The sequence below is a fragment of the Nesoenas mayeri genome, assembly GCF_963082525.1.
Source record: "Nesoenas mayeri genome assembly, chromosome: 11".
NCBI lineage: Eukaryota > Metazoa > Chordata > Aves > Columbiformes > Columbidae > Nesoenas > Nesoenas mayeri.
Window position 1 is genome coordinate 9,428,003 of NC_137563.1, and position 15,375 is coordinate 9,443,377.

Consider the following 15,375-nt stretch of genomic DNA (forward strand, 5'->3'; position numbering starts at 1 on the left):
ATCCCAGGGAACAGAGTTCCCACGATGCAGTGATGGTGAAGCAGGAGGAGCCTGAGCTGGTCTGGCCCCACACTGGGGCAGGCGAGGACAAGGATCATGGAATCACAGAAGAGTTTGGGTTGAAGGGACTTTCCCAGCTCCCCCAGTGCCACCCCTGCCATGAGCAGGGACATCTTCACCAGCTCAGGTTGCTCAGAGCCCCGTCCAGCCTGGCCTGGGATGTCTCCAGGGACGGAGCATCCAACACCTCCCTGGGCCAGTATTTTACCCCCCTCATTGTAAAAAATTTCTCCTGCATGTCTCACCTGAATCGCCTCTCTTTTAGTTTAAAACTGCTACCTCTTGTCCTATTGCAACAGGCCCTGCTCAAAAGTGTGTCCCCCATATTCAGCCACTGGAACAGGCTGCCCAGGGCAGTGGTGGAGTCACCATCCCTTTAGACGAGATTCTTAAGGACATGGTTTAGTGCTAGAGTTAGGTTATGGTTGGACTCGATGATCCTGAGGGTCTCTTTCAACTGAAATGATTCTATGATTCTATCTTTCTTATCAGCCCCTTTTAAGTAGGAAAGGCCGCAATAAGATCTCCCAGATGTGGCAGCAGGGGTTTTGCGAGAGCGGTGATGGGCGCTCCCTAGGCGGGGCTCTGCTCCCTGGGCGGGGCTTTGGCATCTCGCTCGCCTAACTTGGCAGAAGGCGCCAAAGGCCCGGCAGGGGGCGCCGCAGGGTAGCGGTGCGGGGCCGATGTGGGCGGGGCCGATATGGGCGGGCCCGATGTGGGCGTGGCCGATGTGGGCGTGGCCGATGTGGGCGTGGCCGATGTGGGCGGGGCCCGTGTGGGACGGGGCCCGTGTGGGCGGGGCCCGTGTGGGCGGCAGTGTTGGCCCGGGGCCGGCAGCCCGCAGAGCCCCGCGAGGACGCGGCGGAGGCGGCAGCAGTAGTTCAGGGGCCGTCCCGGCCCCGACCCGGCATCCCGGGCAAGATGTGGCGGCGCTGGGAAGCGGGATGGGACGAGAAAAGGGAGCTGCAGGAGCTCAACTCCCGGCTGCGGGTGTTCGTGTCCCGCGTGCGGGAGCTGGAGGAGGAGAACCGCTTTCTGGCGCGGGAGCTGGCGGAGCTGCGGGAGCAGGAGCTGATCGGGCTCCGGGTTCCCGAGCAGGAGCTGGCCTGGCTGCGGATGCAGCTGGAGGAGCTGAGCCGGGCGAAGCTGGAAGCGGAGCTGGAGCGGGACGGGCTGCGGCGGGAGCTGGAGCAGCTGCAGCTGCTGGGGGCCGAGGTGCTGGCGATGCGGCGCCGGCTGGAGCCCGAGCTGGCTGGGCAGCGGCAGCTGCTGGAGCGGCTGCGGGGCGACTGCTTCGCGCTGGAGGAGCTGCTGCTGCAGCTGCAGGCCGAGCACGGGCACCTGGCGGAGCGGCAGCGCCGGGAGGCGGTGGAGATACGGGAGCTGCGGATGGACCTGGCCGCCTTGCCGCCCCCCTTGGCCGGGCTGAGCCTGGAGCAGCTGGAGGAGACCTACGAGATGCTGCTGAGCCAGAGCTGCCGGGAGACCCTCCTGCGCTACCAGGAGCAGATCCAGATGCTGCAGGAGCAGGAGGCGCAGCGGAGCCGGGAGAACCTGGAGCTGCTGCGGGAGGAGAGCCGGCAGTGCCGGCAGCACCTGGAGGACCTGCAGCGGCAGGGCCGGGAGCTGTGCGGGCTCCGGGAGCGGCTGGAGCAGGAGCTGCTCGCCTTGGAGGACCGCCACGGCGCCGAGGTGGAGGAGTACCAGGTGTGTGACACTGTCCCCCCGCCCCGGTCGGTGTCCCCCCACCTCCCTGGCCGTCCTCTTCGCCGGGACCCTCTGGCTGTGCCCCTTCCTTCCCACCCTCCTGTGTTCATTCTGGTTCTCTGAGTTTCCTCCCACCCGCTTTTTCCCTTCAGTTCTGGCCCGTCGTGGGATTGATGATTTCTCACGGCCCTGGCATCCTGCTCCCTTAGACCAACTTCCATCCCGCCCACTCCCTCTGCGGGAAGTGCCCAAACCCCTCTGAAGGGTCCCGCATTGCCAGGGCCTCCTCACCCCACTCCGCCTCCCTCCAGGAGGATTTTCCCCAGGCTGGAATAGGTGGCCCAGCAAAAGCTTGTTCCTGCTGAGCCCTTCTCTGATCTCTTGGAGACCCACTGCTCTGCTTGGGGAGAGCTGGCTGGGAAAGGTGGGGATCAAAAGGGAAGTGGTGACCCTGAGGACATGTTCCTGGTGACAGGTGCTCCCTCCCAAGCTGCCCTCGGCAAGTACCCAAGAGCTGGCGCGCAGGTTTGCCAGCGATGAGCACAGGGGACATGGAGCAGATGAACCGAGTCCCCATGCGGTGGGACACAAAGCGTGCTTCCTTCTAGTCTGAAACTTGAGGTTGTCCTCTCCCATTCGGAGACATTATCCAGATTCTCTTCCGGCACCCTGAGCCTAGAGAAAAGCTTGTGGGCTCCAGCATAGTTAAGACAACTTTTAGTTATTTAAAGGCAGAAAGACTCGTTACTGTGCTGCAGGTGGTGAGCAAAGTGGGAATAATTTGAAAGAAAACTTTAACGATGTAGGTGACCCGTATGTGTTCAAGGTGTATGTTTGGTGTTTTTAAACAGGGTTATAGCATCCGTAGCTGAGAATTTGCTCGCTGTCAGAATAACATTTGGCATAACGATGTATAATCACCCTGTGCGTGTGAGCAGATCAGCAAATGCCGGAACAGCAAAAGCTCAGTTCATCCAGTTTAGAGTGGAGAGCACGTATTAGATCATCCAGAGCATCAATCGATTTCCTGAGGGCAACATTTCTTTTGTTCATTGTTAGACCTTTTATTAACACTCTGCTGGAGCTGAGTGTTTGTCTGAACCCCGTGTGCTGCCCATCACATTGTGTCCAGCGGCCCTGGTAGATTATGGAGATGCTGGCAACTGGGAAAGGGCTGGGACTGGTTGCTGTGTGTCTGGTTTTCGTACACTGCATGATTGTTTGCAAGTTGCATAGTTTGCAGATGCTGTGAACTGAGGCAGATTAGGTATGTAAGAAGTAATCAGAAAGGCTTTCAGCTCTTAAATATTTTTGACAGGACAATTAATTATTTCGATCACGTATGTAAGTGTTTCCAAAGCTTTAGAAGATGATGTTACATGTAAATCCCTCATTAATTAAATCTCTCCATCAGTCAACGCCAGGTGAAAATGCAAAGAAGGAAAAAAACCCTCTTTTTTCTTTTTTTTTTTTTTTAAAGCAGTGTAAGTTTATGGAAACGTACATAAGCCTGCTAATATTTAAAGTTACTTTGATTTCCAAAATGTGACCTCCATGTTGCCTATATTTGTTATTAGGGATCTATAATGAAAACTTCATAGATCTTCAGTCATCAGTGCTCAAATTGATAACCTTTGAGTGCAGTGTTATTTTAATAAGGGCATTTTGTACAGCTCACTATCTGTGCTACAAGTTTTTATTCTAAAGCCAGTTAGAATGGGTGTGTTCAGACACCAAACTCTTTCTTTCCACTCAGCAAGGTGTTTTTATACCAGTGTGTTGTCTTTGCATCTGGTTCTGTTTTTCAAGAAGTTTATTCAGAAGAGCAAGTAGAGACAGTGACCCTTTGTAGATGTCAGATAATCAAAATCAATGCACACCCTAATTGTCCTGATTCAGTCCTCAAAAATGGATTGTAATTTTGATACCAAGATAACAAACTTTTGGGTTACCCTCACGAGCATTTGGCATGAGTTGGATTTTACAGGAACAATAGTGTCAAATCTTAGTAATACAAGAAAAGAAGTGCTTTGATAGCCAGCCTGAAAACATGTGGGCTCTCTTATCTTTGAATATATAGCTGGATAATATATAAACTCTGGTTAAAATGATATCATAAGGTTTGTAACTTCCGAATGGTTTCGTATTTAAAATGTTTGGTTTCTCCCTTTTCCAGTGGCCAGTCTACTGTACAAGAGGAATAAAATATCTCTTGTTCACATGCAGGAAGAAAAATTCTATGATGTGTAGAAGCAGCTGGTTTAGGTTTCCTTCTTATGAGCAAAGCTTGTGTTCTCCCTCATTGTTTCTTTTATTGGTGAAAGTATGTTCAGCATGGATTTTAAACTGCTTGTTAAAGAGCATCCATTCCATGATTATTTATTGTAAAGTGTCACAGAGAAATGATATGTATGTACAGATTTAAGCCAAGTGATTATTGTGCATTGCAGCTGCAATGGCAATTAGATTTATTCATATTTTCCATATGTCATCCAGTCGCCTTATATGTCCATCTTTGCCTCCTGCACTGTCCTTATCCTCACTAAAGCTTTCAGCAATGCTAAATAGAAATGTGTATTTGGAGTTATAATTTAGCTGAACCAGGCAAACTGTAAATCATACATAGTTCGGAAAATGTTCACTGGCCATGGGTGCTAAAGGGATGAACTCAGTACGTCTCTTACTTGCATAATTTGAGCTGCCTGCTGTGACAATACTCACGCAAAAACTCCCAGTGATTTGAGAAAGCGCTGTATTTTTGGGGTGTAAAAACTGGCCATGGCTCACCCTGCTGCTTTGAAACGAGGCAGATCTTTTCCACTAGCGTGGTGGGCTTAGGATCGGTTCCTGCGTCAGTGTTGTGAGCTCCAGAGGTGAAAACATCTTGTCAAATGAATATATAATATCAATGCTATGCATTTTTTTTTGTGTACCAGTTTCTAGCCCGCTAAGTGCAGTGTGTCAGCTCCTCTCCTGCGGAGCTGCTGGATCGGTGAACAGTACAGGGATAGAGCCTGGAGTCCTCTCTTTATTCTCTGAGTAGGTGCAGCTTGGACAACCCAAGTAAATTCTTTTCCCCCTAACTCACTTATAAAATTTCCCACTGGTGCCTAGAAGGGAACATCTGAAGGGTGAGAAAATCACCTCTATTTAGTCACTCAGTTCTAGCAGGACACCACTGACTTTTGGGGGGGGTCATGTGTTCGATGTTATTGAGAAACAGATTTTTCCAATGAAGTCCTGAAGCAAACGCAGGTTACCTTTTGCAAAATGGAAGTTTGTCAGTCTGCAATCCTCCGAGCTGCCTGCCAGCCCGCCCATGCAGTGCCTGCTCCTGTTGGAAGGAATTTCTTCGGAACTCTGACACAGCTGGCTGAGTTCTGTAGCCCCTTATGGTAATCATTAAGACACTGCATTGAACTCAGACTTCTGGATCCCGAGCGCTCTCCAAACCCAGCGGTGGAGATGGCTGGATTGTAGGTGGCTTTTCAAGCACAGGCTGGAGAACGTGGGGTTGAGGGACTGAGTTGCTCAGTCTTAGGATAGATGTGAATATCCCCAGACTTTCAGAGCCCCCCACACCCTCTAGTCCAGTGTACAGATTCTTCTGGGACCGGAGCAAGACCTGTGCATTGTGAAGCTTTTTTACCGTACGCATCTACACGTAAATGGCAGTCTCTGTTTAATCGGGGAGGCGACAAACACCCGAATCATTTCATGCTTTGTATTGGAGCTCTTACCACCTTTAGGGGTTGGTCCCACAGAGATCCACTCTTGTCTTTGTCTCCTTTTGCTGGCTCCTCTGGCTCTGTCAACACCCCGTCCATTCTTGCTGGAAAGCCTTTTCCTTTTAAAAGCAGCGCCTGGCACTTTTCTTCCCTTCTCGTCTTGGGATTTTCCATTGTGTTAGTTCTTGAACGGGATTGTTGCCTGGGAGCCGCTAAAGGTCAGCGGCTCTGCCTGCCAGGATGTTCCCTCCGCTGCTGCCGGGATGGGGCTGTTGGGTGGTTGATAGTGCTGTTTCAGATATGCAGATATGATTTGTCTTCTGCCATAAAAAGGGAGTTTTAGGGTACACTGATGACTGCAGGCAAAGTTTGTCACGTCAAAGAAAACATCAGTGTAATTGTTTAATAATAACTGCAAATGAAGAATTAGATTAACATTTTTGTTCTCTAGATATATCCACATGTATATGAAGATACAGCCGGCTTCCTTCATAGCGTTTTCTTTTTACTTAAAATGAAAAAATGCTACTAATGTTTGAAATGCCAGCATTTTATGTTATTCATTCTTAAACTTTACTTCTGCCTAGTGCATCATACTGGCATTAACCAACCTGGGGAGCACCCTGCCGTATCTTCCTTTTTATGCTCTTGCTCATGCTGTGACACTTGAACACTTGCTGCATGTAAATGATGTATTTTCAATTTTTTAAAACTAGAATATCAGTGTCTTGATTTTCCAGTTTGTATCGCAAAGTATTTGTTAGGACGCAATATAAAATACACTCTCAGGAATTCCCGTTCAGTGTTGTACATGTGTATGAGATTTTGCTCTGTAAATGACAATTCAGTGTCCTTGTGTAGTGCAGGGTGATGTGAACAAAATAGAATCGGGTCTTTTCTGATTTGCCATTCATATGAGAGGTGGCACTAGTGATTAAAGCACTTGCTTTCTACAGCATTCTTTTCAAGAGCATGAGAGTCAATTGTCTTGGTCTAAATCAAATCTTGATGTTCTGTTGCATGTCTTCATTGCTTTTTGTCTTGTGTACACTTACTCAGTATTTAATCTTCCATTTAGTATTTCAGAGTATGGTCAAATTTAGATCATTTTGGTGTTTTTCTGCTCATCAGTCCCTTTCAGCATTTGGAAAACTTGTTGAAGAAAGGTGGGCAGGTACTACCTTATCAGTGCTGCTGCTTTCCAGTAATTTGTGGGTGTTGTCCAAACTGCACTCCTCCCATACATACAATGCATACCCCTATACAGATATGAACTTATATTATCAGCATGAAAATAAGGAATCCGTCATATCTTCTGAGCAGCAGTTAGGACAAAGCTGGACAGACTATGGAGCAGGTGGCCAAATATTGTAGAAAACTTAGCTCAAAGGAACTGCTGGAGGTTCATCCTTCACCTTCTTGGTACCACAAATACCCCCACATGCTAGAATCCAAATATTTGTTTGGACCCACATGTCTGTGGAACCAAAAATACTGATGAAGGGAAAAAGGCCAGGTTGCCATGGCAAAGCAATTGCCAAAATTCCCAGTCTCAGGTGTGATTTAAACATGTAAATCTACACTCTTAAAATGGCAAAATGCATCACATCTATAAAGGAGTGTATTTTTCTTGCTATGTGTACTAAATAACTTCTTACAGGGCATCCGAATGGGTTTTACTTACTAAACTAGCTTAATAAGGCATAAAATGAAATCCTAGCATGAAACTCTGCTTCAGTAACAAAGTGTTTCAGACTCTATATGAGTGGTCCTAGAGCTGATTTGTCCTGTTTTTTGAAGTGGTGGAACATACTGACTTATTGTTCTCTGTGGTTTTGGTGTATTGGGTTTTTGTTGTTTCGTTTTTGTGTCGTTAGTTTGTTGGGAAGTCGGGGGGGGACTTTTTTATTAAAAGTTTTAAGCTATTAGGCATTCAAGTGTACGGATTTTCATGTTAGTTCAAAACTAATAATGAATATTTCTGTTTAGAGGATAATTGACACCCTAGAAGAAGAAAAGCAGTTCCTGACGATGTCAATCACAGATTACCTGAAGGACTACCAAGAACTACTGCAGGTGAAAGCCGGGCTCATCCTTGAAATTGAAACCTACAGGTAAGAATTGCGGTCACACTAAATTGTCTAATCAGAGGATAATTTAAATCTCTCTTTATAGATACAGAAGCCCTGTTCATCTTCTTTCCAGCGTTTAAAATACAGGCAGGTGCTTTTAGAGTCTGAGATCAAGACTCCTTGTAGGTATTGTGGTTTGCTAAATGGAGCGAATGGACCCTTAGTATCAGTTTTTAACTTGCTGTTGGCTTGTTCTGTGACATGGGCCCCACGCCGTTCTGTGCTTGGCGGTGCTGTCTGTGGAAGGAAGATAACGCCCCTTCAGAAGGCTGCGAATACGTGTGGATTGGCTGAGTTCTCTGGGAAAACTGTAAGAATAGTAAAATACAGTTATTAGTAACACTGATAAGCATTACCAGGGGCAGGGGTGACTGGAATTTGATCACTGAAGCAAAACTATCTCTGGTCATAATTCATCCTCTTCTTCTGTCTCTAGAGAAACATGTTAGAGAAGCCAATATAATCCATAGGAATCTTATTACTTTGTACAAATATATTGATATGTAAGAAACCTTCTTAGTCCCGGTCAGGTTGATATCAAATTGATGTGAATTGTTGGTGCAAAATTGGATTACAAGCTGAGGGGCCAATATGCTTAAATTGCAATCAATAAAACATGGGCAGTGTAGTTGCCATCTCTCAGCATATTTAAATGATGAAATGTGCCATCTGTGTTGATTAGTGTCCACTAATCAATTAGTGTCCACATTGATATAAGTAGCGAGTTCCATATTCTTGTTTCAGTTGTAGAATAGTGGGAAGATAACGGAAAATTCTGATTAAATCCTGGCTTTCTCCATCCTTGTTTTTTTATGGAAACATGTTGGGATCAAGTATCATCTCTGCTTATGAATCTCCAGTACGGCATATCTCTCTAGCTTCTTAATAGCTGTGTGGTTGGAAAACCAGAGTAATTCTCTTGTCTGGAGAATCACAATGTATCATTTGGCACATGGCATGAAAGTTATTTAGAAGGAAAAATCAAAAACATGTATGAATTTGAGGTAGATACTATTTTATTGTAAAGATAGTGGTTTCATGTTTGTTTGTTTGGTGTTTTTTTTTCTACAACTAGGATGATATTTTCAATATACTTCATTGAGATATTGATTCTCAAATACAGAGAAGCCTAATTCTTACTGAGCAAAGTCGAAATTTGCAAAAATGTAATGCCAGCCTACTTTCATATCATTTTTAAGGAGTGTTACCTCAATGGTTACCTTGTCTATACTATGTGCATTATTCATATTCAACCTGCATAATCAGACATGGCATTAGCTGTTATATACAATATGAAAATATGAGAAGCATGAAAGATCAACTTCCAAGTAGCCTGATAAAGGACTGGTGAGCAAAGGATGTGTGTAGCTCATCAAAGAGTAAAAATGGTCTGTTCAAGAGTATTGTGTGCTCTGAGGTGCGGACCCAGGCTGGCTTCTGGATGAAATGGATCCCTGAGACCCTTGGAAACCCAGTAGTGTCTGGAGCATCACTAGTGGAAGAGAAACTGTGGGAACAGTAGCCAGTTGTGATCCTTATCTGTGTTAATTCTGTTTACTTTGCTAAAATACACGATTCTTCTGAATTTAATCCTAGCTCTGATGTTGACTTTTACTGTTGTCACTTAAACTTTCTCGCTCGGTTTATTCATCTGCAAAATGGGATTAGCACTTGCACAGTAACAGACATTTCGGAATTGCTTCAATGATTAGTATTCATCCAGAAGCAGGAATGATAATGCCCAGATATTTGGTTGTTTGGACATGCTCTTAGTTAATAAGTGAACCATCACTGCTTCTGCTCTGTAAAACTCTGCAAGCCAATTAAATTCTGGAAGTCCTCCAGCGGTCATCTCGCTTCTTATCTGGGCATTATTGGTTTGCCTAAGGATTCCCTGCCCTTCTTAATGCAAAGAGAACAATTCAGCATCACCTGCAGCGTGTGTTTGTTGCCCAGTTAAGATGTTCCTTAACCTGTGGGGTTTCTTCATCTGATTGTAGTGAATGCAACTTGTATCACTGATTGCCTTGGCAAGGCAGATTTGTGTGGACAAATGAGCATCTACCTGCTGAAGAAGACATACAGATGGAAACAGAGCTTGCTACAGATCAGAGAGCAGACTATCTAATGCCTGCAAACAGAATTATTTTAAAATATCAGAAGCTGAAAAGTTATTTTTTTGATTTGTGTTTTTATGTTTATGCAGTTTTACCTGTTGCTCCCTTCACTTAAGAAGACGATGCCTTTATCAGCACTGCTGTAGGAGAGAATCAGTATAAATCCAGTTAATAAGCTGTTTAGTGAGATAATTCTGTACTTTTTTCAAATCCTGTTCCTCTCCCAGGTCTTTTCATCTGGGATAAGCAGGGCATGTGAAGCCAGCTTGTTTGTTTTCAGGAAGGATGCTGGCAGATACCCTTGCTTATGCAGATTGGAAACAAGAGGCACCTTTCACACTTGGTTCAACATCCTCGACTTTCCATTGAGAGGTTTCCATGAGGGAATTGCCACCTCCTCACCTCCTGGCATTAGAGGTTAAGGGTCTAGTATCTGATCTACTTCTTGGAGCTTTCTTTGTACTTCCCATCCTCTGTATTCTCTTTGTTTTATGACTCCTACGAGTCCTGTTTTAAAGCCAGTTCTTTCCGTTAGTCACCATTGCTCCTGGACTGGCACGAAGGACCATTGTTGCCAGGAACACCCTTCCTCAAGGACCGAGTCACTTTCCTCACTGATTCAGCTCCCCCTTCCTGCTCAGGAACTGAAATATGTGTCTTACATGGCTTTATGAAGTTATACCTCATGGGAATCTTCAGTCCAAATCCTTTTTCACAAGTGTTGAAATAAATACTCAGCAAGTGTGTTCCAGTTTTGTTCAGTGTTCTTGGAACCCTGTAAAAGCACAACTACTTAGACCATGCTTAGATTTTATTTCCAGATCCACCATTCCAGTGGTGAATTCTATACTGTGTAAGACTTAATTTTCAAAGAAGATAGAGAATCTGCCCAGGATCAGAATTACCATCAATCCTTTCTCAGCTATCAGAAGCTGCTTCTCTTGCAATAGAGGCTGCTCAGAGCCTCTGCCATAGGTTAGGTAGGTTTTTTGCCCTCTCTAAATGTCGCTGTTGAAGGGTAAAAGTGCCATGCAAATATTCTGTTCTAGGTTAGCGTCCTGCGTTTTGGAGCAGCAGAGGATCTCTTAACACACTTGTCGGGGATACTTTCTAATCCTCCTTCGGCTGGTTTCCTCTGTCAACACATCTTCTGACCCTTTCCATGCCTTCCTCAAGAAATCAGCACCAGCGTTACGGCCTCCTCAGCTACTCACCACAGCTTTGTCAGTCACTTTTATTATTTCCTGTTTACAACTTGGGCCATCCATTATGTCCTATTCCTGTATATGTTTTATTATGAGAATGTTCTGAGTTTTGTGCACCCAGGGAGTTTAACCTGCTGTTCTTCACACAGACCTTGTCCTCACATCCCATGATGGAAAACAGACCTCGAGTGGCCTTTACTCTTAAAAATGCTTCCTTCATTCTGCTTTCTGGAGAGGTTTTTTTAAGAACTCCTTACCAAATGCTCTGGATAAAGAGGATGAATCTTTACGGCTTGCTGGCTAACTGCCCCTGTCTGAGATTGTGGGTTTCTGTATTTGAAACAAAGTCCTTGCTGCTGTGAATGACCACGACAACATTCACAAGGCATCCTTTTGGTTTTTGTAACTTCTCTCTTCCCCACCCCAACCAGTTTATCTCCCCCACCTGCTTTCACGGACTAGTTATTTCTGTTGTCACCCAGCACACCGCAGGGCTTCGTGCTGACTGGCGTGTCCCTGCTAACTTTAGCTAAATGACATTAATGATGAGATGAGTTAAAGGTGCAGCTGGAATATTTCCCGGCAACACTTGAACTATTAACACAATGTGTGTATATGTGATTTAGTATCTGATTTCCAGGAAGTAGCTGACAAAGTTATTTTTTAGAAGAGAGCTACCTGAAGGAATGCTTTATGTTATTATTGTGAATACTTAAGAGTGCATGCAGTTGAGATTAAAACCCTATTCTTCAGGCAGTTTAAGTTTTAAAGCAGTCCTTACCACAAAGGCCATAGTTGAAATGATTAGTATTAGGAAAGGATGCAAAGGAACAGAAGCTATGGTCAAGCCAAGGAGCATAACCTGGGTTCGCTAGTTTCCAAGCCAGTGCTCAGTACATTGCACTGTGCTTTCTCATGCTCGTTTATTAAACCAAAGTCAGCTTAACATTTTCTTGTTTGCCTATGTACAGTAAAACACTGATTCACTGCCCAGTTTTATAGAGGCTTCGTGAGGCTTTGCCGTTCATTTTCAAATACAGCATATTTTCAGTAGTAATATTTCAGATCCAGCTTTCCTGTGTGCTGTTGCCCTTTGCCATATACAGTTACCTTTTGGAACTTATTTTTAGTGACTTCATGCGTTGCTGCAGCAACTGAACAACTGTTGTTTTAACAGCAGCCAGAAATCCTTAGTCAGGCTACCCGCGTTCCTCGTTTCCTTCGTCATGGTTAACACTTTCACTGCCAGTGCCTTGATGTTTCTGCAATACCACCACCAGCTTCTCCAGTGTGTGTCTGTCAGAGCGATTTGTCTGAGGCTCATTAGCTTTGTCAGATCCAATGTTTGGTCTTGGGAAGATTCGCTAATTCCTATTAAGCTTCTCTTAACACAGAGGAAGGTAAATAGCGCTTTCTTTGGCTTTACCCAGTAAAGGTTATGCTAGGATTGAATTTGACTAACCAAATAGAAGTAAGTGTGTCCAACTGAGCCTGTTTTAAGGGGCAAAGTGACCTGTAAATATGTTAAGTAATTCTAACGTGGCTCTTCTTTTGAATCTGGGCAAATCCATGGTTGCAAAGAAAACCTTACTAATGATATTTTGCTGATGTAGCATTGTCCTACTGAATCTAGAGGCAGCCAGAAACCAAAAGAAGCATGAAATGTCCAAAGAGTTCGGTCATGTGGAATCTGTGGGTGACATTTAAAACGCCTGCATTGTTCATTTTGACAGAAATGCCCAGCAAACATTTTTATGCCACAATCCTAAATTGCATTCAGCTCTCCCACCAGGGAGCTGGAAGCCTTGGCTATCAGAATCCTGCAGCTGGGCTCCTGACGGCTTTCACGTTGCAGCTGTGCGCTATCAGTGCAAAACATCTGGCGTTTCCCAAACCGGAAATGATGAAACAGTTATCGCACTGGTGGAGCCGGCTATAAACCCACCGAAGTTACCGTACTGATTATAGCATTCCGTCACATATTGAAAGAACCTGCCGTAGAATTTCTAAGCTGTTGCACCAGAATGCTGCAGTTTAGCACTTTTTTGGGGGATTAACATAGCTTGTGGCCCTGCAAAGGTGGAAAAAAGCCTTTTTTAAAAAGGCTGAACATATATTATGTCAGACAGTACAAGCACATAAACAGCAGGACAGAAAGAAGGAAAGCACACAGAGAACTTATCAGGAAGTGTGAGATCTAGTCTTACTGGATAAACATCTCTAAAACTTACAGGATTGAATAACATCCCCCTAATATCTGCTTTTTCTATTTGGTATATGAAAGAAGCCAACTTTTTTTTTCCTAGAGCAGTCTGGTAATTCTAGAGAATGCACTTAGTCTTTTTTCCCCTCTCAGAGAACAAAAGTATGCTGTCTGCCCATTTGAATATTCTTAATGCAAAGCAATTACTCCTGAAAATGTTTTGCCCTTCAGTTGTGCTAATCCCCGTGGAAAAGGTACTTCCACAGTATTTTCCACCAGTGTAGAAAGGAGAAAGTGTAGGGCAGTAACCTCATGCAGGAACAGAACAAACCTGTGGCTGCCATCAGATGGGTCTTGAGGGAACATTCTAGTGATATAATTTCCATAAAGTAAAGGTAAGAAAGTTGGTGTCCTGTCCATTTCGGATGGATTGCTGCTGAGCTAACATGAGGTCTTGGTTGGTCAACAAGAGGAAAGCCTTGACCTCAGTAATCCCGTGGAAGTTCTGGGTTCCTGGAACTAGGGGAAGTATTAGAGTCACTGCAAAAAGGGGTGAATGGAAGGCTGAGGAACAGGGGACAAAGAAAGATGTCATTAAAAGAAACCAAGCAGTTTCTGTGATAAGGATTTTTTCCTAGTCCTTTGTTGTAAAAGTGTTGATTTTGGATTGAATGAGAACTAAGAGTAGTTACTTTAATACTCTTGTTTCCTCCAGCACTAGCCAGTGTTTGACAGTGCAAGTGATACTTTCCTTTGATTTTTTTTGTTTGAAAAGGATAGAACTTACAAATCCTGGCTGTAATAGTTCCCTCATATATCACACTGCAACCACATCTCTAGTACTGTGTTACCAGCAGGAAAGCTGCTATTTGCTTGCAAATATTGTTTTCTTTTTTGCCTTTTCTTTATAAAACATCTCCATGTTATTCTCTGAGAAAGCTTTACTGAATATCTGTTAAGTTTTGTTTGGCTTTGTTTTCTCCTAACTCTGTTATAAGATCTGCTAGCTTGTGTGATTCCTGAGTGGGAATCGGTGCGTCTTGTCCATGTCAGGAAGCAGCATATTGAGTAATGTGGAAGATTTGATCTAAAACCGTGTCTGCTGCTGTCATCTGCTGTAAGATTATTGCATTGTTCTCAAGAACTGGATGTTGCAAACTAAGAGTCTGGAAAATGCAAAGGATTTCTCATTCTCAGTAGTAAAAATATGGGGTGTGAAAAGCACTCGGGATCTGACCCAACTGCAGGATAATTGTTTCAGTTTAAGACTTGTAAATGTTAAATATTATTGTTATTCCAAACATTTCAATGGAATGCCTTTTAATGTGTTTTGCAGAGCTTTATTAGAAGGGGAGAGCAACCAGTGGATTATTACATGGAGAGATCAGTATATGGGGAAATTGCCTCAAGGTAAAAAATTAATATTAAAAAATGACAAATTAAATATAACTGGAAATTATTGTGTTATAGTATTCCTCAAGTGTACTTTTTATGAGTGTATTGCGAAGTGAATATTGAATTGGTTTTGAGTGTTAGTATTTTAAATCAACACTGTGATGTTCTATATGAGATAATTTATAAAATTGTGATTTAAGTGGAGAAGGTAAACAGGGAGCAGTGTTTCATAGATCTAATAGTGCAGAAACTGTTGGATGCCCATAGCTCTTTTAAGCGTTTTGAAGTATGACGCAAGAGGTATTTAACAAAATATGTTGTTAAAACCATGGAATTCATCATCACACGGCTTTGTGAGTGTTAAAAAGTTTATGTGGGTTTAAAGATAAATTTTAGCAGAGTAATGAAAGAAAAATCAAAGGCTTACTAAACATAAAGATACCATTTCTATCTTAGGAGCTGCAAATCTCTGGAGGCTGTGAGAGTATACCAGGGAAGTATCATTATTTACTTGCCCTGTTCTTATACTCTTCCCTATGTATCTACTGTTGATTACCATAAACAGGGTATTAGACAAGATGGGCCTTCGATTTGACTGCTATGGCCATTGTTATGAATTAGTCTCGATAATACTCCTGAGTTTAACAATGTGTGGTCTGAAAATCTTCAGACTAACACAGACACTAGTCCCAGTGGAGATGGGAAGGCTGGGCCTGTAGCAGTAGGTGGAACAGACTAGGCTGAGGCTGAAAGGCTCACACAGAATTGCTGGTGGTGTTAAATTGTCAGCGCTATCCCCAGCACAGTTTTAATCTAGACTAGCCAGCA

At 44.1% G+C, this 15,375-nt stretch overlaps 1 protein-coding gene across 5 annotated transcripts in view; it reads left to right on the forward strand.

Moving 5' to 3' along the window:
- Positions 1 to 904: 904 nt before the first annotated feature.
- The window catches only part of SYNM (synemin), a 29,707-nt gene continuing 15,236 nt past the window's right edge, over positions 905 to 15,375 (forward strand). For all 5 annotated transcript variants that reach the window (XR_013922579.1, XR_013922580.1, XR_013922581.1 and 2 more), the window contains exons 1-3: positions 905 to 1,767; positions 7,485 to 7,609; positions 14,489 to 14,562. Coding sequence is in view for 1 of the 5 variants with exons in the window: in XM_080350909.1 (XP_080207035.1) it covers positions 982 to 1,767; positions 7,485 to 7,609; positions 14,489 to 14,562 (985 nt within the window). In the remaining 4 variants the exon portion in view is untranslated. The remainder of the gene's footprint in view (positions 1,768 to 7,484; positions 7,610 to 14,488; positions 14,563 to 15,375) is intronic.